We start from the raw sequence: 25,635 nt of genomic DNA, 5'->3' as shown, positions 1-25,635 counted from the left end.
AGAGTTAAAAACCACCTATTGGAAGGTAATTATATTGTGACATTAAAATTAATTTAATAACGAGGGAAATAATAAACTATATATAACCAGTGAGAGATTACTGTTTTTAAACACATATAACTTTGCACACACGAAAAACGAATGAGACATTAATAAAGTTTAACGAGAAAACGATTAAATTTCAGAAAATCTAATGGGTGTTTATTTTTTTAAGTGTGCAATCTTACGAAGGAACCATCGAATGATGGAACAATCAAATTAAAAAAAGAAAATCAAACAATTAATAAGAAAACCGTATAATTTGATGAGGAACACTTGAATTAAGTGAAAGTCTCATGAGTGAATCCTATAAGACAAGTCAAATGAGAAAACAATCAGATAAGAGAAATTGAAGAGAGAACAATTCAATAAGGAAAATCGAATAACAATTTAATGAGAGAGCAGTGAGCAGACGAATGAGAAAGCGCTGAAAACAGCATGCGACTAAACAAAGAACTATCACTGAGTACCCGGGGTGCTTTTCATTTCTATCTATGATTTCAACAAAACAAAACAAACATTGTGTCGTGACAAGTCATACTCTCAATACCTTTCTTTTATTACAAACAGTTCAAACTATTCAAAGTTACTTTAACTAAAAATTTTATATCTAAAGGTTCCCTTTCGATTAAGGAATAAAGCAATTCCACAACAATTAGCTGTATGCATATGATTTGTATGAAGGCTTTACCCTTGAATTGGGTCCATACTTTGGAAAGACTTCAAAGCAAAATACCCAAATAGTTTGGCCTAAAGGTTTTACACAAATTTATAAATACAGGTAATCACATTTTTCTGTAAAAAGGGTTAAAAAAAACCCGTTAAAAGACTATTACGTGCTGATTTTTTTAAGTGTTTTGTACATTGTATTGAATTGTATCCACCTAAAACAGATATGATTGTCAATGTTTCTCTACCCTCTTGCATTACGGTATGATAACTGAATAACTTGATAACTCTCAGAGAAGTAGGAGTAACTCCCCCTCTCTATGCTTATATGTACTTAGGCCAGCGAAAGTTAAAAGTCTAAGATAACCGCATAGAGGTTCTACTATAAAGAAGTAATATTGTATTCCCTTTTCATTTCCCAAGAGTAAAACTTACACTAAACAATATTCATTTTAGTATATTTCTCTCGAGGACACTCCAAGGATACATCTGTCTTTGATATTGCGATAACTCCAACAGTACATCGAATTCCACAAGTTTTTACATACATGTCACATTTATTTGAATAATAAGGTTCCTCTTAAGTGAGCATGATATAAATTAAACACACATACAAACGTTATTCGATTGGAGGTAGCAGGGCGAAGTTTTATGAATGTACAAGTATCTAAAGTAGAACGAAGAAAGGATGTCACGAATTGGAGAGCAGGATGTACATAACATGCCAACCATAACTTGTTTTCCAATAAAACTTTCCTCTAGTGAGCATGATATAAATTAAACACACATACAAACGTTATTCGATTGGAGGTAGGAGGGCGAAGTTTTATGAATGTACAAGTATCTAAAGTAGAACGAAGAAAGGATGTCACGAATTGGAGAGCAGGATGTACATAACATGCCAACCATAACTTGTTTTCCAATAAAACTTCCCTCTAGTGAGCATGATCTATCATTTCCTGCATGCAAGGAGTTGGAATGTACCTCCAGATCGTTTATGGGAACATTATGTAAAAGGTGTCAAATTATATAACTAAATTTAAAAGTTACATTATATTCGAGACTGTCAAACAAATAATATTTTAAATAAAGATAATGTAACGCTGTCAGGAGGCAAACATATTTTCTTTTGAATAAAAACTTAAATAATCTGCAAATCCTTAATAGTTTGTTTGTTAGTTTGTCTGTATTATGTTTGTGTCATTCAGGCATAAAAAATCATTGTGAAATGTGTTAAATTATTTTTGACCAAGTATTAAAATATTGTATATACAGTTTAATAAAATTGCGTAATATTTGAAATTCAAAGCACTGCTTACTTTAGAAGTGATTAATTTGTTTTGTTTCGTGGTTCCTGTATATTACATAAACCTGTTTAATCAATTTTTTTGACTGGCGAAATTGCAAATATTGGAGTGTTCTCAAGACTAACATTATGGTCGCTTTGGTACACTTGTTGTAGTCCATTATATTTTCACTCTAAATGTTTCCACTTATTTGGTAGCTGTAAAAACGTATAAGTGTTTTTAAATCAGCCACTCCAAAACTCTCAAAGATAATTTAAATCAATTTATTTAAAACTACTTACAAACAGTTTCAGTAATAATGCATTTTAAATAGGATAATAAAAATGAAATGGGGATAAGAATGTGATAATCATGAGTTTTTATTACCGTTGTGTGTGACACTTTTAAAACCCGATTTGTTTTCTGATCTACTATTCTAAATAAGCTAAACTTATATACTTAACTAAACTTATAGCGTAACTTATACAAGTCACATTATTTTACTGATATTAACTTGTAGCATACGTTACTAGTAAAAGCTTTATACATTAACAATTTTATTTGGTTTTGTATCAGTTTAATATAAAACAAATATATTTTACGAAATTAAAACAAATATTTTTTGTGTTTCACCAATTGTATTCTAGATCTACTCTAGTTTTTGATCAGTCATAATATTTCTTCATTACAGCCAGTGTAAATATCGATTATTTAACTAATAAGCCTATGTTTGCGTTCACCTCGCATTCTGTGCCTATGTGTAGGAACATATAAAATAATCGTAAAGATGGTTTCATGACACCGTCATGGTTCCATCATCCGAGATAAAACAGCAACATGCCCTTCTCTTTCGGCGATGCCCGCATAAATAGAATAACAGACCTCTGCGAGTGTTCTTTGATGTAAACATTAACATCCAAATGTAACGTTTTAATAACTATGTAGGATTTTTATGATCACAATATTGTTTTAATTAGTCTAGACCAAAAGGTTAGGGGTTAACAAAGACTACTTTAAATAAACCAATGTGGTTAAGGGTTAAAATTACATATTTTAAAAATTAACTTAAACAATAAAAATAGTTTGTTGTCGTTCTGTGGATCATTTAAAAAATGTCAATAATATTATCAAAGGACTAATATAACACAACTTTTTCTGAATATAACACCCAGAATTTTTTTAAATAGAACTAATCCTGATTTGTTTATAGAACAATATCATTTGTACTTTATATTATAATTAAAAGCATGCTATCACGAAGGTATACAGCATTAAACAAATAAAAAAATCCAAACTAAACAAAACATGATTTGTAAGCGCGTGATATCAGGTTGTTTCTGATTTCCGGTTTGATGTTTATCTTCCTCATCCATCATAGATCCACTTCCGGTTTGTAATGCAGCCAGGCAAGTATGATGTTCTCACATTTGAATAACATTGATGCAAAATATTCTTCATATATTTGATGTCGATTTATTGAATAAGTCAAAACTGTTTACAATACCTATGTTTATTGTGAACTCCGTTTTTTAAAATTAAATGTAAATGAGTTAGATGATGTTAAACAATACTCGACCGTTCTTGTAAAATCGTATCTTAAACCCGTCAAGCAATAATTATTGTACAAAAAGTCTTTATCAGTAACCGAAGCAGAATTAAGCAAAATTGTAAATAAATTGCACTATGTTTTAATGTAACAAACTTACAAGCAATAAATAGTTAACCCATGTTTAGGTGAGTATTTCCTTAAATGGTGGAAATCTTTTAGAGCTAAATTAATATTTTATTTTAAAATTAAATTTAAAGCATGTGACAAATTGTTAATCGATCATTGTTATTGTGATATATTAAGGTAATCAAGGTATCAAAGGCATTGTTTTATATTATTTAACAATTAAAATGATCATAAATTTTATACATTTTACGAATGTGTGAATCATGGTAAATATAAGTTTACATTGTATAACTTTACTATTCAAATTTTTATTTTAAAGGAAATTCTCATTACGAATTTAAACTTTTCACATCATGTTGATGTCTAAAATAATATTCCGATTCAGGAAGAATAATAATCAAAAACCTAATCACAATTTTGTTGAATCCAGACGTGTAGCAATAATATTGAATATCCGATTTTTTTTTCTTGTTTTTACCTACCATTAAACACAGTGTAATTTAAGTTTGGTATACACAAAATGGCGGTGAGCAGTTTTAAGGACAACATGGAGCTTTGTGTCACGTACGCAATAACCAATAATCCATATCCAATAACAATAACAAAGAACAGCACCACGGCTATCCTCGCCAAAGTAATAGCCTTTGGTTCAATAGTAACCAACAACGTAGTCTCTTTACTAATATATTTGCATAAATCGTGTTATGTCCTATACGATGTTTATAAACATTATCAGCGTCATTGTTATTCATTGCAAATAAAGCTTCACTATATATTTTCTCTGTTTTATATCTTCATCTTTTTACATATCGCATATTTAACCACCAGTGGAAAATTTGTAACCATTTCCGGTATGTATTACATATGTATTATATTGTCAATTTGTTTTAAATTTTTTTTCGCATTTGTTGATAATGCTGTTTTACCACCAATAATGCTGTGTTGAAAGCACCAGTTCAATTGGTTATTTAAATTTTCTTACATCTTTGAAGTGGTATAAATTAGGAGCAACTAATAAATTAATATTTATTTCGCCTTCGATAAATATTGCATATCTATTTTTTACATTCGCTCAATTGATAAAATAAAGCGATCCTTATAAAATTTCCGACACAATAGGCTTGTTATCGCACGTTTAAATATCGTTTCTACCAATTCACAAATGTAGAAATAAAAATGTAAAGTAGGCCTACTATTTGTTAAAATCCCAAATGGACTGAACTGGCAAACAATATTAAGAAAAAAGCTTGCTAAATAGGTTAAAGCGATCGCCGCCATTCAAAGATTGTGAGTATCTAAGGCCCCGTTTATGCACCAAGTGCGGGAGCGGTGCGATAGCGGGCCCGCTCCCGCTGTAAATGAGTCTGTTTATGCACGAAGAGCGATAGCGGTAGCGGTTGGTCAAAGGAGAATGGAAGGGGGACACAGTCTTGCCAACTCAAACTCTGCCAAATAATTCACACAACTATTTGTCCTAAGTGCACGTGCGCGTGGGTCAAGTTGGCAACCCTGGCTTCAGCCCAAGCAACCGCTGCGATTCCTAACTACACAGCGGGCGAATTAGAAATCGCAGCGGGAGGTCAACCGCTATCGCTATCGCTCTTGGTGCATAAACAGCCCCATTTAACTCAATGGTGTTAGAAATCGCTCCCGCTGTCGCTACCGCTACCGCACTTGGTGCATAAACGGGGCCTAAGGCCCCGTTTATGGACCAAGAGCGGGAGCGGGGCGATAGCGGGCCCGCTCCCGCTGTGAATGGGTCTGTTTATGCACGAAGAGCGATAGCGGTAGCGGTTGGTTAAAAGAGAATGGAAGGGGGACACAGTCCTGCCAACTCAAACTCTGCCAAATAATTAACACAACTATTTGTCCTAAGTGCACGTGCGCGTGGGTCAAGTTGGCAACCCTGGCTTCAGCCGCTCCCGCTCCCGCCGTGCATAAACAGTCCCATTTGACTCAATGTAGTTGAAAACCGCTCTATCCCAAGCAACCGCTGCGATTTCTAACTACACAGCGGGCGAATTAGAAACCGCAGCGGGAGGTCAACCGCTATCGCTAATAGCGATTCGCTATCGCTCTTGGTGCATAATCAGCCCCATTTAACTCAATGGTGTTAGATATCGCTCCCGCTGTCGCTACCGCTCCCGCTCTTGGTGCATAAACGGGGCCTAAGATTTTAAATTATAGATCATGATAGGGTATAAGTACCCTAAGGGCCTAAGAGCTGTAAAAGATTCGATCACACAAAATGTCCATCTAATCCCCGCCACGGCCGCCTAAACGCGTTAAAAGCGTTGGCAAATTAAAAGTTTTTGATCATGCAAATACAGCCATTGCATGTTAATCATTGTTTCCACAAATAACACTTTACGACTGGAATACCACATTATTACAGTGTTTTCCAGTTCTCCTCCATTGGTTGTAATTACCCACTACACAACGCCCTATTTCCTCAGTTCCCTATTTGATAGTTTATCCCACTATCTGTGACCCAGTTTCCCTAGTTTTCTGCCACTGGTCTCTAAGGAATTGCATTAAATTTACCAAGGAAACGTCATAAAAGATAATTAAATTTATTTCATCCAATTTATTAGTTAATTTTTCTTTATGACCTTAAGGGTGTAATTCTTTAGATTTATATGGTGGGTTTTTACGAAGAAATCTTTCTCTTCAACGTATACTTTTAATAAACTATAAAACATTTATCCAGGACGTGATTGTGCCATGCGAACGAGATCATCTTGAAAATTAAGAAGTTAAACGGGGCAAAGCCCGCGGGTTACAGCTAGTAAACTATAAAACATTTATTGACCATATTTATTTTTTCCAAGCAATAACATGTTCCCTAAAGTATATTTTTCAGTAGTGATAAGTTCATAAATTACACAAACTTTAGTCGTTTCATACTATAAAGTGTATCCTGTTATATACCACAGCTAAACTTTTACTTATCATGTTTACATTTTTATCATAAGTTTTAACATGATAATGCTGTTTCCAATAGGCTAATTGAGTTCTAAATTTTGATGTACGATAATGTCCATGAAATACAGTGTAGTACCGTTTTTGAAGATAAACCAAAAGCATTAAAAACAAAGAAGTTTTCTGTCAGTTGCTATTTATTGATTTCCATACAATCTATTATGTTAATAGATTATAAGTATATAAATATGTTTAACACTTTAAAACAATTATGTTGGTACATACACAGCTTAAGTAACTTTTAAAATTATTGATTTCATGAGTCAAGGATAAACGTATATTTGATTATACCCCGATTGAGTTAAAAAAATTATTTTATTACGTATAAGTCTTATTTGTAACTAACAAATTTCTCTGTTCTCAGGCTTAACAAAAAACTACATTTGAATTGTGCTGTTATATATATGCATATTTTTTTATCAGAGTCATAACTCCTAAAATCTTCATTGACTTGACAAGATTGCCCATTGTGAAAATAAATATCACAAGAAATGAAGCAGAAAGTTTTTTTGTGGCACTAAAAAATATTAATATTTCAAAGTAAAGTTTTTAACGACAGTTTTTCCAACTTCAGTGAGTTTCGTTTGGTTATAAGGCTAATATTATTTTAAAATATTAAATTTAATATGTTTGGTTCACAAACGTATCGTACATACAAATTAGGTAACAGTGGGTCCCATGTTATTGAAAACACAACAGTGCTACCACCTGTTACTATTGTGTGGAATCTCTTTGTCAAGTCTCTTTGTGTCTAATATCCGTCTGTCGTGGATTATTGTAATTCAGTTCAGATTATATTTCAAGTATCGTGTTGCTAACTGATTGATTACCAACGTTTGATGTTTATCAACTTATCTGAGGAATTGAGTTGATTTTCCGTCATTTATTTTTAGCGAATTTCCCGTATGGAATAAGCTACTACCGTAGTACTCATGGTAAGACCTGGACGCGGGACCGATTTTTTTTTCGTTTTGTGGTCCCTAGAGGCCAAAAACACCATCCGTTCTAATTCATATATATATACAGGGTGTCCATAAAAAACGTTTCAGGACTTTGGGAAATGAATCCCCATACTAGAAGGAAGAAAAAAGTTTTTGGGAAGGTATGTCAGAAAATGCATATTTACCCAGATATCCGCCATTTTGTTTTTTATACAAAAATATTTTTATCTGTGAAGTTTTTTATTCGATGATTATGAAACTTGGTAAACATGTTACCATACACAAGACCTATTATAGAAAAAATAATAAAGTTGTTCCAATTGTAAATTTCAAAATGGCGGCCGTTTGAATTTTTTTAACTTAAATAACTCGAAAACGGCTAATTCTATGAAAAAATGTCAAGAATACTTTTTTTTTGCATTTTTAATTGCCTATCAAACAATATCAAAAAGATCGGACAAAAGATAACTGAAATATTACGTTTTTTCTGTAAAAATAAGGCAAAAATTAGGGGTTCCCCGACTAACTTTAATAATTTTAATAAAACGCGTTAATAATTTTGGATTTCGATAAGTTAAAATACCCCCGCCGCAGCAAACCTGCAGACTAAGCGAATTTCCATTTGACTGATTGGATTTACACTGAAATGTCTACTTAAAAATATAACATTTATTCTTGATTTAAATAGAATAAGTTTAACAAGTACTTAGGTTTGCTGCATCAGGGAGGGTAAAACTGATTTTTTTTGTAAAATGTGAATAGTTAGTAAGAAATAAAAACATTTTCCAAATTTGATCAAAATATGTTCACAAACAAGCAAACTACAACAGTTTACTTATTCTCCATAAGAATAACATGGGAATTTTAAATTTACAATTTTTTGGAATTTTCTCCGTAACCATTAGGCGCATAATAACGCTTCAATATACTAAATTATTTGTTTTTTTAAGCTCTACAAAATGGTTTGGAAAGAAATTGCTAAATTTTATGTTTTTTGGGTCAAAAATTAGAAAAACCTATTTTTACCCCATAAAACCCCCCGTAAACCCCCGTTCCCATGGTCCGATCATGCTGGATTGCGAACTCGTTCGAATAAACGTACTTTTACACGTTTGTACCAATTTTCATCAAAATCGGATCATTTTTGCTCGAGTTATCGTGCTGACGGACATATATATATATATATATATATATATATATATATAAATATATAAATTTATATATATATATATATATGAATTTGAACGGATGGTGTTTTTGGCCTCTAGGGACCTCAAAACGAAAAAAAAATCGGTCCCGCGTCCAGGTCTTACCATGAGTACTACGGTAATAGCTTATTCCCTATATGGGAAATTCGCTAAAACCAGACAGAACTAACAATAAAAGTGGCTTCAGCTGTTCCATAAGGATAGTAAGGTATCTGCAATCCTAAAATGCTATGGAAAGGTAAGGAAACAGGTCCGCAACGTAGGAAGTGGTGAAGGAAGTAGTCAATGCGAGCTATCCTGAGTGCGGGAACTGTTTATGACGATTAGATTAAAATATCTGCAGTTCTAAAATGCTATGGGAAGGTAAGGAGACAGGTCCGTGACGTAGGAAGTGGTAAAGGTGAGCGGTCCGGAGTATGGGAACTGTTTATGACGATTAGATTAAGGTATATACAATCCTAAAATGCTATGGGAAGGGAGGGAAACAGAGGTCCGCAACGTAGGAAGTGGTGAGGGAAATAGTAAGGTGAGCGGTCCGGAGTGTGGCAACTGTTTACGACAATTAGATTAAGGTATATACAATCCTAAAATGCTATGGAAAGGGAGAGAAACAGAGGTCCACGACGTAGGAAGTGGTGAAGGAAGTAGTAAAGGTGAGTAGTCCGGAGTGTGGGAACTGTTTATGACGATTAGATTAAGGTATCTACAATCTTAAAATGCTATGGGAACGGGAAGGGAGGAAAACAGATCTGAGACGTAGGAAGTGGTGAAGGAAGTAAGTCAAGGCGAGCAGTCCGGTGTGTGGGAACTGTTTATGAGGATTAGATTAAGGTATCTGCAATCTTAAAATGCAATGGGAAGGGAGGGAAACAGGTCCGCGACGTAGGAAGAGGTGAATGAAGTAGTAAAGGCGAGCAGTGTTGAGTCTGGGAACTGGAAACCAATTGTAACAGTTAGATTTATGTATCTGAAATTGAAATACTGAAATGCTATGAGAGGGGATGGAAAAATGTCCAAGACATAGGAAATGGTGAAAGAAGTATTAAATGCTTTTTAGCAGTGCGGAAATGTGTGTGGCAATTAGATTAATGTATTTAAAATACTAAAATGCTATGGAAAGAGATGACAACAGGTCCACGACGTAGGAAGTAGTAAAGTTTAGAATCGCAGAGTGTGGGAACCGTTTGTGGCAGTTAGATTAATGTATCTGTAATACTTAAATGCTATGAGAAGGGAAGGAAATGGTGAAGGAAGTAGTAAAGGGGGAATCGCAGGGTGGGGGAATTATTTTCCCCGAGCAAAGCTCGGTCCCCAGGTACTATCCATAAACAAGCAAACTACAACAGTTTACTTATTCTCCATAAGAATAACATGGGAATTTTTAATTTACAAATTTCTCCGTAACCAATAACCTTACAAAAACGCTTCAATATACTAAATTATTTGTTTTTTTAAGCTCTTCAAAAAGGTCTAGAGAAAATTTGGACAATTTTATGTTTTGAGGGTGAAAAATTAGAAAAACCAATTTTAACCCCATAAATCCCCCCATAAAACCCTGTTCCCATGGTCTGATCATGCTGGTTCGCGAACTCGTTCGAATAAACGTAGGTTTACACGTTTGTACCAAATTTCATCAAAATCGGATAATTTTTGCTCGAGTTATCGCGCTGACGGACATATATATATATATAAATATATAAATATATATATATATATATATATGAATTTGAACGGATGGTGTTTTTGGCTTCTAGGGACATCAAAATAAAAAAGTAAATTGGTCCCGGGTCCAACTCTTACCATGAGACCTACGGTAATAGCTTATTCCCTATAGGGGAAATTCGCTAAAACCTCTAAGCTTATGTAACTAATTGAAATACTCACTCTATTAATAACGGATTGAAATAATAAACACTTATTGTAAAAATATTTTATCATTTGTTAGAAGCCAGCCTTACTTTTTAGTGTTTTATTCTAATGTTTCCCGACTTATAGCTGTTACCAGTAAACATTTCTTGCATGTATTCATTTTATCTGACATTAGGTAGGGTTTCTTTACCACTGTGACAACATGATTTCTTATATTGTTCATAATTTTTTATTAGCAAAATAAGTTGCATAATAGAATTGGTAAATATTATTCATCTCTTAAAGTGATTGTGTATCTGGATTCCTTACTGTTAGACCAGGTCTCTCTTATAGTATTCTCATACGTATAAGATTTCCTCTTAACCTCCTCCTGTTTTCAATATTTCTTCTTTAAACTGCAGAAATTTTTCTGTTCTTCCAACAAACCTGATTAACTGGATTGGTCTATAACCTCCTGATTATTACAAACATTAATATTTACTCCCAAGAAGCTGGTGAGTTTATTTTTATATACGGCTGTTTTTTTTTTTGTTTTTTTTTTATAGTTCAATGTAATTCTTATGGCCAAAACCCAACCTTTAAAAGGTTCTCACGCCCTTAAGGGTATGAACGTTTAAATTTTAAACCTTGATGCAAAACTACGAATTAGGTCGAATCTTTTGACACCTTAAACGTTGAAATTGGTCCACAAATAAGGGAGGAGCGGTGTTCACAAAAAACAGCCCTCATGTATTAATATAAGAGATGGTTGAATTGTATGCCACTATAAATGGTATTGCCGCAATGGCCTACTTACTGTAAGTTTTACGAACATCATGGCGCCAGAGTCTAAACATGAATACTCAACAGAAACTGTGTAGATCATAAACATAAACAAATGATGTTACTGACACGATATTAAACATGATTTAACATTGCTTAAATAAAATCGTGTAAACCATATGTTAATGTTATTAGTGTAGGATCCGGGCCAGTTACGTAATTTGTTTATGTTTATGATCCATACAGCTTTCTGTCATAATATTTGTGAGTGTAACCAAGCTTTAAATTAAGGGATTTTACTACTGGGTTTTTAGTTTAACGTAGTTATTTGCATTGTCCAAAGTCAATGATAAAAGAAAAGATACGTTGCAAATGGGTTCGCCTTAATTGGACCGTAGAAATATGTAAAATGTCGAGGAAATCGACCTCTGTCTACCTAGAGTGGGTCTTGTGTATTCGGACTGCGCCCCTTAAGGAATCCACGAAACTCGTTGTCACCTGGGATTACCCATTTATGGTTCTAGGATCAGAAATACGCCATAATATAAGTAAATAAGACGTATAATTCAGATGATTCAAAGGGAAATCAATGGGTACAAACTAGTCAGTTGGTGTCACCTCGAAGGCTGCGTCACTGTTCCAATCTTCTGGGCAATTGACTTGTCTATTGTCGGATCGGTTCATGGAAACTATATCTTCACAAGGTTCAGGACACTGATACTTAATGGTTATTTTAAAACAGTGTCCGTCTGTAGTTTTGTAGACAAGTGTAAATTCGTTTACAATCGGATGTGGTCGGCGGTTGATGTAAATCCCTTCAACTTTGCCAACTGGACAAGAGTCTAGAAATAACCTAGCCAAGATTAAATTCTCATAAGTTATATATCCAACTGCCAAGGATGTCCCTTTCTTGGTGTATTGTCGGCATTTGAGCTTGATGTTTGAGTCAGCTTTTAAAGTGATAATGGAAGGTGCATCGACAGAATCAGCATCTTTGATCAAATCCATGATTTCGTAATCTCCTTTTGGTAACATTCTGTTTTCTACAAAACACACAGAGTTAATTGTAAAAATTAATAATTCTCGATCAGCATAGTAGGAGTAATAACATCTACTGAAAGAAAATAAAACTACTTCTTAGAACTTTAAATATATTTACACTTATAGTATTAAATCACAGAAGGTATACACATACAAAAGATGGTAAGTGGTGATCGAATTCGATTGGACACTTCAATCGTTATCAGACAAAATATGCGAATGACAAGAATCTAAATATATATCCCTAAATATATATCCTAAATATATATCTAAATATATATATATATCACTACTTATATCCCGTTGGCTACCGGAAGTCCTGGACAAGACGATTCTATAAGTGCAACTGGAGTTAATATTTACTTATTTTTAATTAGTGTTTTTATATTTTCCTTATCGGTATACAATTATTTCCAATCAGTTATCGGATATAATAATTGTCTACAATTCTTTAAAATGGATAGATTGTCCTCTATTTTGTATCAAGTGTTGTGCTACATTTGAAATTGCAGGATTGTTCTTTTTCCAACAACATATTCTAGATAAATATATTTACCGTCTCGAGAGTCAACAGTATAGGTGTAAATATATTTAAAAAGTTACTAGACGTATTTTTATTTACTTTCATTAAAAATAATGTATTAAATAATAACTCACAAAATAACTCATTGATATCCTATCAACAGTTGTAGACAATATAAACCTAGTTTACTTAGAAGTATAGTAATTCTTTTTGTAAATACTTACTTTCATGTTGAATACTTATAGACACCTGAAAAAATATGTAAAACATCAATGAAATTTTTGGCAGGAGTAAAGGAGTGAAGTTTTTCGTAAATATTGTTGCAACTAAAATATTGTTGCAATTGTAAAAAAACCGCTTTGAAAAATGCATTAATGTTAGTAGAAAGCACATCTCCTTTAAGTTTTTGAACAATTCTTTAAGTTTAAAACCTATGTGTAGTCAAATCAGCTGTAATTCAAACGACCATCACTGATCACTACAGTACTGGCCTTACTATCACTAAACCCACTACAACACAACCTGCTTACTCGTCACAAGACACTATACCACACACGTACATAGACCATGCGTTACTATCATACCTACTGACACATTCTAACTGGGCCCCTTTTAGCGAATTTCCCTATAGGGAAGTAGCTATTACCGTAGGTGGCATGGTAAGACCTAGGTGCGGGACCGATTTACTTTTTCATTTTGATGTCCCCAGAGGCCAAAAACACCATTCGTTTAAATTTTTATATATGTATATATATATATATATATATATATATAGGTATATATATATATATATAGATTTTATATATATGTGTCCGTGAACACGATAACTTGAGTAATTTTTATCCGATTTTGATGAAATTTGGTTTGAAGGTGTAAGGCGGGATAAACTTGAATGAGTTCGCGAACCAGCATGATCGGACCATGGGAAGGGGGTTTTACGGTGGGTTTTATGGGGTAAAAATGGGTTTTTCTAATTTTTGACCCTACAAACGAAAAATTTCCCAATTTCTCTTCAGACCTTCTTAAAGAGCCTAAAAAACAAATAATTTAGTATATCAAAGTGTTTTTGTACTATTGTTAGTTACGGATAAAATTCAAATAATTGTTATTTTAAAATTCTTATGTTATTCTTATGGGGGATATTGTAAAATGTTGTAGTCTGCTTGTTTATGGATATATTTTGATCAAACTTTATTTATTTTATACTAAGTTATTAATATTTCTCTAAAAACACACTTTTTTACCCTCCCTGTAGCAGCAAGCCTATATATTCATAAAAATTAATGTTTATTAAATACTTTTAATTGAAAATCAATTCAGGCAACTGGAAATTCGCTTTTCGGCAGGTTTGCTGCGGCGGGGGTATTTTTAAACTCAAACGACATTAATTTTTGTTCTAGCCATTTTAGTAATATAATTGTTAATTGTATAAATTCTTCAAAGAAATTAGTTGGTAACAAATCAACAAGGCTCAATAAACTCAAACATGGATAACCGTTGACTTAATCAGACAGATCAGATTTAGAGATAAAATCAGCAAAAGAGTAAAAAGACAACCCTTTAATATAGAATTGAAACATTTTTACCATAATTTAAAGACAAATGTTAATACTAACTTAAAGCAAACAAAACGGAATTATTACCGATCAAAACTTAATGAAGCATCTAAGAATCCCAAGAAGCTATGGGGATTAATCAATGAACTGGCTGGCAGGGTGAATAAAAAAGAACCGTTTCCTATTGAAAAATTTGTTTCTAGCTCACAATCTCCGATTTCTTCATCATACAAAGGAGTAGCAGATGAGTTCAATGAATTCTTTTCTGGAGTAGGTAAATCACTCGCTGACGCAATTGATTATAGTGGGGACCCAGTTTTGAATGACTCTGACTACCGCCTTGATTGCGACTTTACGATTCAGCCAATCACTGAACTAGATCTCCGACGTAAAGTAATATATATCTATGTCTTCAGTTTAAGGGGAGGGTCTGCTCCGGGCTATGATGGTGTATCGGCCGACGTCATAAAAAATAATTTTAATATTCTGGGGGAGCCACTTTTACATATAGTCAACTTGAGTATCACCACAGGATCATTCCCAGAATGTCTTAAATTAGCCAAAGTATTTCCTCTATACAAATCAAATGACATCACAAATAAAACTAATTACCGACCAATCTCCTTGCTTAGTGTTTTTACTAAGGTGATTGAAAGAGTGGTGAAAGATCTATTAGTTACTTACTTACAAATCAATAACATACTCAGTGAGCGTCAGTACGGGTTTCGTCAGGACAAAAATATTTCAGATGCGTTGTTCGATATTAATAAAGAATTAAATTCTGCGATTTCAGAAAAAAATCATCCATTATTAATTTTTCTTGATTTAAAAAAAGCATTTGATTCTGTTGACCGTTAAAAATTATTGAGAAAAATGGAAGACATTGGTATTCACGGTAACTCACTTGCATGGTTCCAAAGCTACCTTTGTAACAGATCACAACTTGTTTCCATTAATGATATTACTAGTAATGTATTGCCAGTAGACTATGGTGTGGTCCAAGGCAGCAACCTTGGTCCAGTTTTATTCTTAATTTATATAAATAATATTTCCAGACTAAACATTTTTGGTCAAATCTTTTTATTTGCCGATGACAGCCTAATTTTCCTGCATGGAAAAACCTGGCCCGAAGTGTATGACAAAGCCACACACGATCTCATGATAATTAAGAAGTGGTTAAATCAAAATGTTCTTTCATTAAATGTTTCTAAGACAAAATTCATGCCTATTTCTATTAGCAAGAGTACAGACTTCAATTTAGCCAATTTAACAATCCACGAATGTGACAATTATCAAAGTAATTCTTGCAGATGTGAAAGTATAGAAAAGGTCAACTCTTATAAATATCTAGGTGTATTGTTTGATGAACGATTAAAATGGATAGATCATGTTAATTATGTTAGAAATAAAATTAGGAAATTAATTTTTGCTTTCAAACACATGAGAGAAGTTTTGACGGTTAAGGAATTAAAAATGGCTTACTTTGCTTTTGTTCAATCATTACTTTTGTTTGGTATTATAGCTTGGGTTGGCTGTTATAGGAGTACCTTGGAGCCATTAAATATTGCTCAAAAATCAATTTTAAAAATAGGATTTGGGACAAACGTTACCCGACTGACGCTTTATTTAAAGAAATAGGAGTCCTCTCTATTCGCCAGTTGTATGTAAAATCAATATTAATAAACATCAATGAAAAATTACAATAACATTTTTCAAAATATTTCACATTTATATAATACAAGATATTCTTCTAGAGTTGGAATCACCACAATTCAAGTGAATTATACTTTTTCTACGACTAATTCATACTATGTTTCACACTAAGTCTATCGTAACATGTAACATTTTTAAGGATTTCAAATTTTTTGAATGTGACTCTTTAAAGGTATTTAAATTCCGCGTCAATGATTTCCTATTCAGTTTAAATATTGACGAGGCCGATTCTATTATCACGGCGGGCTACCGGCGCACCTGATCCGACCTTTGCACTGACTGACCTTGGCACGTTGTTAGGACTGTCCGCAGTCGAATTACTACTCTCTACACCACTCATACTCATTACTCAACAATCCACTCATCACTCTCCACTCTCCTCACTACCACCATTACACACGGAACTCACAACACACACACACACACAGTCTGTGTCTCTCTCTCTCCCCCCTCTCTCTCCTGGCCACCACGAAATCTAATGCGCAGACTCACCAGCGCTGTGTTCATGAAAATACGTTTACATACATCATTAATAATAACAACACTTTTATTTTTAATTGCCATTCCACAAATTCAATAATTTACTTTTTTCTATTTGACAGCAACTTAGCAGACGCACAGGTAGCACTGCCTATGTGTGCTAGTTCCATTGTTTATTGTTGAATATTTTGGCTCATTAAAACTTGTATGTATTTTACTATTTTTAGTGTCATAAGTCTCTGTTAAGTATATTTGATTGTATAATCACTGTTTGTAGCCAATATTTTTTGGAATAAACTATATATTCATTCATTCATTCATTCATTCAATACAATTATAATCTATACTTATTTAATACGCAAGCAGGTTTTTTGTGACTATTACTCCTCTAAAACTACTGAACCGATTAACATGTTTTTAGTGTCATTGGAAAGAGCGTAACGTGAATTTGTGCAGGATACTTTCTTTTTGGGAAATAATTAGAGAGTGAGGCCCTGAAAATGGGGGGCCCTTTAAAGTTTCGTATTTCTCCAAAAGATTAACATGGGAAAGAAACATTGTTATGAAACTTCAGCTGTTGTCAGAAATTAAAAGTGAGAAGAACATATGTTAATTGTAAACAGTCAATGTATCTAGAAGATAAACATGGACAACCTAATGCGGCTGTAAGTGGGAAACATTTTTAGAAAACACTAAACACGAGATCAGCTTTTGAAAAATGATAAGATATTTATTTAAAAGAAATGTTGTTTACATTAACCTGCTATGAAATCGTGAGTATTTCCATTAGTAAAATAATCATTGAGTAGTTTGAATTGACTCTTTTAAACTCATCGATTAGTTATTACCATCAGTCATTTTCAAGAAACTCCTGTAATACTTTGCAATTGCTTGATCTCAAGCAACATGTACACTAGTATAATTAAAATAGATTTATCAGCTGAAAAATCTACATGATGAACCTATGAAAACCTATGATACAGTTGTCATTGTTATTTACAATACGCATTGATCAGTAAGTGTTATTTTGTCAATCAATGTAAATATCCTGTTTGGTTAACTAAGCATGTAATTGAATCTATAAGTTAAGACAAGTATGCGAAAAACTCAAGCTTTCCAACTACCATAACTGCCATAACTATTAGAACTAAAATATCAGGAGTAAAAATAACATTTAGGACATCGTATACTAACTATTTCATTTTTGTTGTGAGTTTTGATAACAAGTTTTGAGTTTTGAGTTTTTGTTGTTGATTGATTTTTGGGATAAAAATATGCCTATATGTTAATCGGGAATGTGAGCTATCATCATGCCAAATTTGAGCTCAATCCATCCAGTAATTAATGCGTGATTGAACTTCAAACACACAAACAAACAAACACACAAACTTTCACATTTATGATATTAGTAAGATATCAATTCTTTTTGATACCATGTCAAGTCCGAGAGACAAACATCTAGTTTTGTATTAGAGTCTTTTGTCAAGAACTACACGAATGTAGAATATCACTTTCAGTAGTAGATATGGCTTGTTCGAGTGAGGAATGTGCTTTTGCACTCGAGATGCATTTTTTTCAAAAATCTGTCTATTGTTGCTGTGTAGCTAGCTTTGGCTGAGATCGTGTTATCGGGTGGCCTGTCGCAAAGCTGTTACAATTTGAAGGACTTCAGTGTGTGTGTGGTGGTGTATTGCGAAAAATATTTGGAGCTCAAAGAACCATCCGAACTCCTGAAAACATTGACCTTGTCAGAAGATCGATTTAGCAGTCAATAGGACTGGCAACAACGAATGCAGGCATGTGAAATCTTAATTGCGGGACTGCCTCATGTTGCTCGGGCTTCGTTTAGTGACGAGACACTTCCATATTTCTGGAGCGGCAAATAAGTAGAATATGCTCTATTGGAGTGATGCTAAGCCTAGAGTAGTTCACGAGAAGACCCTATATGCCTTGAAGGACGCAATTCACCTTGAGGTTGGCCGCACATTACGACAAATGCTTCACAGAGTTATGATCAACTCCAGAACCAGAATACAGCAGTGCATTTACGATTAGGGACACCACTCGATATGCTGTTTAAAACTAAGTCAAGTTATATAAAAAAATCTCCCAGGTGTAACCTTTTAATCCCAATATAAAGTTTGGTTCTAATATTTTTGGTTGTCTTTTAATGTACATTCAAAATGAGTGATACTTCCCTGTCCTACCCTGTATTTCTGGTTGTCCTATTATTTTACAGCGACTCAAAAACCATTGTTTCTCTGTAGTACATTATTATACTTTAGATCACTGGATTATTATATTTTAATATTTTAATTTAAGCCTCGACGGTCTACGAACACTTTATTAGTGATATAGTAACATTGTTGATTAACATATTGTTGTATAAGACGTAAGCCATTACTTTACCTTGTGTTTCTGTGATGCCTGTTCGCTATCTCCGAGTCTCAGCATCCTCTGAACTCTTGATACGATGGCCTCCTTCTGTAACCACCTCAGGTTAGGCCAAATCTGTAAACAAAAAGATACCAAGATGAATTAAAACACGTAAAGATTGTTATTTTACTACTCTTTCCTCAAAAAGTCGAGCAGTAAAAAAAATTTGCATATCCTGTTCTTTGAAGTCTTTGTAGGAAGAGGCTCGATTCGTATTCAGCAATCGTTTTCCATATCTCTGTGGTCTGATTATCTCAACTAATCTTACTTATTTTTTTATAATCAATGACAAAATCATAGATTAAATAAAGTAACTTTATATTTCAATAGAATATTTTTATATCTAAACAGCAGGTAGTTATAACAAATTATATTGCACTAAAACAAACTAAAGATTATAAAGATTGCTTTTAAAAAATAATTTTGACATCTAGTAGTTTACTATGTATACTGAACTAGCAGTTACACGGCGCGCGTTGCTGCGCTTAACAACTATTATTTTAAATGGTAATTTGTTCTTTACGATGAATAATAAAAGTGAAAAAAAATATAAATATAATATTTTACTTAATTGCTAGTAGATAAACAATGTTTTTTTTGTTTTTTTTCATTAGGTGTATAAATATATAAGTTTTCAGGCGTACCTACCACCACGTGAGCTCGCAACATACAGCTGTCCGTGTGAAAAGCATGCATTTTACAAATTTAAACCGATGATAGTCAGGGATTGACCTAGTGCCTTATAATGGTGATTGCAAAAGCAAGACACATAGGAAATTGTAGTTGCTTAAATTCAACGGGTAATTCGGATTAAATCATCAGTGTTCTTGGTATTAGGACTATTTCTCCTTTAAACTTACCACTGGTAATTTTTGATTCAATCAATTTTGGTGTCATTTTTTTAATCGTCAGTCTGGTAACGTTACACAGCTTCGGTGGATTTAAGTTTCGCATTCATATTATTAGGTTAATGACGAATTGAGAGGCATGTGAATACCCGAGATAGCACGCACGATTATTATTCACTTACTAATTTATGTTAAGAAACTAATAAAATGTATTTTTTAGTAAAATATTAATAGCTTAGTATAAAATAAATAAATTTGCCAAGTTTGATCAAAGTATATTCATAAACAAGCAAGCAACAACATTTTACAATATTCTATATACGAATAACATGGCAATTTTAAATTTACAATTTTTTGAATTTTCTCCGTTACCAATTTACAATTTTGATAAGGATGGCTACAGAAGGCAGCCATCCTAACTAAGAGTTTATTTATACATTTCTATATTCGGAGAAGCTAGAAGGGCTCCCCGCTTGTTACCTGACTTAGCCAAACATTATTTCTACTAACAACTTATTTGTCCTAAACAACTTATAGTCAAATAACTTATCCATAAGGTGACGTAGAAGGCTGGTCAAAAATGCTACTTCTTTCTTGGACGAAGGATGGTCGAGCAAGGACGGGAGGACAAGACTGTAGGAAGGTGGGGATAGCGCGTTAACGCAGTAGCGGCAGGCAACGAGTTGGTCATGCAGCCCGGCTTCGCGAAATGCTTACCTACACTGTATAAAATATAGCGTGCCGCTATGCGTCACAAGATGCTGTGAACGTTTCACAAGTTCCATAAATCGAACCAAGGTCTTGGGATTTTAATAATAAAAGGTTAGAACCGTACGTTTTAATCCTGTCATTTGATGACACTGACTGTGTTACAAAAGAACAGACTATAACATTGAATAAAGAACAAAAATGTTGGGATCCAAAAAAAAAACAATTTATAAGGAATCTACCAGAGGGGAAATATTTGGATGACATTTGCCTAATGTTACAAGCTTTGTATTATGTTGAATCAAAATTTAGATATGGAAAAAGAGCATTTAATTCGATAGAATACAACATCCTGATTTGATTAGAACAGACCATATCCACCAGTAAACTATGTATTTAAAATAAAAGAAAATCCATTGGTTGGGGCTAATGGTAAAATCTTTACAGTCCAAGGAAGTAACCTTATGCTGCTTCATTAAAGAATAAGACAGGGTTGGTGGTTACAGATGTATATGTGGTTATGGATATATAAAGCTATATATATATATATAGATGGATAGAGATAGATAGATATAGATAGATATGATGTATAATGTACTTACAGTCTCAGTTTTCTTTCTGCAATCTATAAGTTGTGGCTCCGATCTTTGTAATATGTCGTAGTACTGAAACTTAATAGGCTTAGTGACATACTTGTACAGTCTAGAGACGCACCGAAGTGTCTTCTCACCAAACGTGTATATTATGGTGAACTCTAACTGCTCATATCCGTTTAAAGGAAAGTTTTTTTCCCTTTTCGGTTCGTCAATTATTGCTATGTGATCCTTATATTTGTCATTGTCGCAATCATCTTTATTCACATTCTTGACTCTTTCTATCAAGTATCCTTCTGGTGCGTATACAAACACTGTAGCTATGCTTATATCTTTTACGCATGTAACAACAAACAATGTTTTGTCTGTGAATGACTTTTGTTGACGCATTAAATCATCTTTCATATTATACTCTGGTTTGATCGTATAGTGTTGCAGAACACGTTGAAAGTCAATATTTTGTGGAGGAAAGAACTGAACTGAAACAAAAATATGTGGCTTTATTAAAAATAGTTACTTGCAGCATTATCTAACTGTGTTAGCTCTCATATTGGTAAGACAACCCAGAGAAACCGGTCTACCTAGTTAATAGACTTGGTCTTCAACAAGATTTCAAAACGAATTTAAAGTCTTTGAATTCTGTCTAAAATAAAGTGGGATCGTTTTCACCACCTCTGGGTACGCTTTTTTGTATCAAAGCCAAAGGTAATATTAAATTCTTATGGTAACACTTTTTTTAATTACAGGTTTTAAAGTTGTCTTTACCTCATGGGTTCATTCAATATGTGGACAAAGGGTAAAAACCAGCCTATATGAAGCTGTTAGAAGGACACGTCTGTCTTGATATCAGGGGAGACTACAATGAAAGAAATCACTTGTTCTAAATTTGTTGTCAATTTTGTCGACTTGAAATTACTGTCAATGAACAGTCCTTTAAATGTCACACTAGATCTAGAAGACTTGAACAATACTGACGTCATTGACAGGTACATTTGAAGTATTAGCTGCATCGGATGATTTCTGCCATATCAAAAGTTTAAAGTAAAGATTTCTGAGTATTTTTAAGATGCTCCAAACTCACACACACACACACACACATCCCCGGTTACAAATATTTGTCGGGACACCTGTATAAAACACAGTTGTCGGGACTTTTGAACCAAACAGCATTATGTACCCACTGCTGATCGTACATTAACTACGTAAAGGTAGATTTTCTTTACACTCCATTTAAATGTCAAAAAGCCTTAAAAATGACTGTCGGGATGTCCCGACAAACATACAAGTGTGTTAATAGCCCCGACAATAGTAAAAGTGTGTTTGTCTGCCCGACAAACATATAAATCAAGAACTTGACACTTTCTGTGTGAACCAACTGCAGATGAGTCATTCCAACGTTGCCACATCGCCTGGTTTCTCAGCGCCAAGGCTACGCACCCCCCGCGCGCTTTCATGAGTGGACTGCCGGCCTCACGTTGCATTCTATTTCGCAACGTTTACGATCAACCCCCCCCCCCCCCCAACGTCCTTACGTCGTAGACGTGTTTTTGCTTAACGCTTATCGACATGCAGCATCTTTGATTGCTGTCTATATTATGTTAGGGAAAAATTTATGTTTAAAACCGTTCTGTATGTGTGTCATTTTATACATGTACAGAGTGTCCCGTAATTAAACAGCAAAACTCCTGGAAATTGTTTTATAGGTGAAAATCAAAACAAGGTGAAAATCAAGAAAATTTTTTTCCAAAATCGCTTTGTTGTCCAGATATCTACTATTTTGTATTTGTTTTCAAACATTTGTAGCTTTGGCGTTTTCCGATGTTTATGAAACTTGGTATGTACGTTAAGGTAAACAAGACCAGTTTGAGATAAAAACAATCATCTTGATTCGACGAAAAATTATAAAATGGCGGTCATTTTAATTTTTAAAACCTGAATTACTAAAAAACGGCAAATTGTATGAAAAGATGTCACGAATACTTATATTTAGCATTATTAATTTCCTATCAAACAATACCAAGTTCAAAAATTTTGAATAAGAAATGGCTTAAATATAACGGTTTTTGGTGGTAAAATAGGACAAACAGGAATATTTTAGCCTTTTTAAACCAATAAAAGTATTGAATGATTTGTAGAGAATTAAATTAAATATTAGGGAATTGTTAGAGAGAATAATTGAGAAAGGGGTTTAATGAGAATTAGTTCGAAGGACCAGAGGGATAATATGTAGAGAAATGGAAATATTAAGTTGAGATTATGAGAGGGAGAAAAAATGAACACACTTTTAATGGTTACAAAAGAACAAGAACTCAGATTTATTTACATTTTTGAATACAACATATGTTAACAATATAATAATTTAATTTGATTAGGAACACATGTTGCAAGGAAAAGATATTGTACATTGAAGAAAACATAGAGTGTTATAATATATGAAATGGTTCAAGTTTACTGAACAAGTATTCTTGGCATTTTTCGTAAAATTTTCCGTTTTTGAGTAATCTAAGTTTTAAAAATTAAAATTGCCACCATTTGGAATTTTGAGTTGAACCAAGATGATTTGTTTTTCTAACATTAGTCTTGTTTACCTTAAAGTAAATACCAAGTTTCATAAAGATCGGTTAAAAAACGTCAAAGAAAACAAATTTAAAAAAATACAAAATGGCGTATAGGCCTATCTGGTTAACGAAGTGATTTTGGAAAAAATGTTATTCTTTATTTTCGACTTATTTTGACCCATAGAACCATTTCCCGGAGTTTTGTTGTTTACTTACGGGACATTCTGTATACAAGGCATCCACTGACCGGAAAACTTTGAAAAAAAACATTATGAGCAAATTTGTGTTTCAACAGGGAATTTTCAAATTCGTGATTTTCCACATAAATTCCGTTCTTGAGCAAACTCGGAGCTGCAGTAAATTTTGCCACTATTGTTACATATTTTATGTTCTTATCTTCTTTTATCTTTGATCTTCTTTTATGCATATCGCAATCGTTTACAACTTTTACGTATCCTACGTAACCGCGGTAAAGAAACACCGACGCTGTAATTGGCATCAGCTTTTGTGTTTTCTATTGTGATCTATATCGGTGTAAACTAATAAAACGTCGTTGCTGTTATTTTGGTATTGGTCTTTGTGTATATTGATGTTGTTCGTACGTAACTGCTGGAAACGCCACAGCTTGTTATGGTATCTGCGTTTGTCCTTGGAATCACAAAGAAAATGTCGTTTTGACGTCGCTGTTGACTGTTGTTGATACTGGGTTTTGTGTTGTCGATCGCGAACGTTCCTAACGACTGCTTGCACTGGGAATAACTGCAAGAAAACGCCAACAAGCTAAATTGTTATCAATCGAAAAAAAATTTAAAACGTGGTCCTTATGGTTTGCCATGCTGATGATGAAATAACCACAAAATACATAAACAGAAAATCAAAACTAACGGTAGAAATTACAATCGCATGTTCATTGGGTGAAAATAGAGAAGTCTGTAGATTATTTAATTTTAGTCTAGTTTTCGGACGACCTCTAGTTATATATAGGCCTACTGTGTGTTTGAAAAGTCCCGGAACTGTGTAATGCATTTAAAAAAAATATATTTTTTAATGTCCTGTTCACTTTTTAGTGCTACTTTGATGGGGGCCCATCAGGAGTCAGACAACATTCACAATGCCACAAACCCAATCCAAGCGGACAATGGAGTAAAAAATTACAGCTGTTCAAAGATTCCTGTGATTTATGCGCCCGCTAGAAGCCGGAAGAAAGTCATTATGAAAGCATAGGTCAATGCACATAAGCTTGAAGTTATTTATTGATAGAATACAGTACGGCATTATTTTGGGCTCAAAATAACAGCTTGGTGAAAAATGACAGTTGGGCAAAGATAAAAAAATGTCCTGTATTTGAGCAAGACAATAGTCCTTTAGCTTATTTAAATTACCAAATTGCAGTATGCAGTAGACCCGTCTTACTCGACCCTAATGGGACCGGACTAGGTTGGATAACGCAAAAAGTTGGTTAAAATGGGCAATCCCATTATTTCGAAGTTGTAATTACATTATTATTTATAAAGTAAACTACACTTACCTCCTTTGTTTGAATTGATAGGAAAATAACAAATAAATACAAAACACGGTTAAGTCAAATACTTTAAGTGGTATAAATTATACTTATAGACAAGAGTCAATAGAAAAAGCTTATTTTAATAACATTGGTACTCTAGGGTTATTTTAATTTATGGTTTAGAAATCTATCGTAATACAGTACAGAACTTTTTGTCAAAATTGAAGTAACTAGACACTATTTT

At 33.5% G+C, this 25,635-nt stretch overlaps 2 protein-coding genes across 5 annotated transcripts in view; one reads left to right on the top strand and one right to left on the bottom strand.

The window, feature by feature from the left end:
• Window positions 1-25,635, top strand: part of LOC128994606 (inactive dipeptidyl peptidase 10-like) — a 221,978-nt gene that overhangs the window by 91,642 nt on the left and 104,701 nt on the right. The gene's annotated exons all lie outside the window — the stretch shown is intronic.
• Window positions 11,977-25,635, bottom strand: part of LOC128994607 (uncharacterized) — a 28,527-nt gene continuing 14,868 nt past the window's right edge. Inside the window, exons 3-6 of one of the 2 annotated variants that reach the window (XM_054419271.1) lie at window positions 21,339-21,808; window positions 19,154-19,255; window positions 13,220-13,244; window positions 11,977-12,474 (exon numbers count right to left, since the gene is read on the bottom strand). In XM_054419271.1, coding sequence (XP_054275246.1) covers window positions 12,032-12,474; window positions 13,220-13,244; window positions 19,154-19,255; window positions 21,339-21,808 — 1,040 coding nt within the window. In that variant the 3' untranslated portion in view covers window positions 11,977-12,031. The remainder of the gene's footprint in view (window positions 12,475-13,219; window positions 13,245-19,153; window positions 19,256-21,338; window positions 21,809-25,635) is intronic. The other variant, XM_054419272.1, reaches the window with a different exon arrangement.

The sequence above is a fragment of the Macrosteles quadrilineatus genome, unplaced genomic scaffold (assembly GCF_028750875.1).
Source record: "Macrosteles quadrilineatus isolate MER2022 unplaced genomic scaffold, UCM_ALF_1.0 Scaffold_5__1_contigs__length_97177068, whole genome shotgun sequence".
NCBI classification, from domain to species: Eukaryota; Metazoa; Arthropoda; class Insecta; order Hemiptera; family Cicadellidae; genus Macrosteles; species Macrosteles quadrilineatus.
Note: the sequence above shows the minus strand (reverse complement) of the source record. Positions and strands in the feature narration are given on the sequence as shown.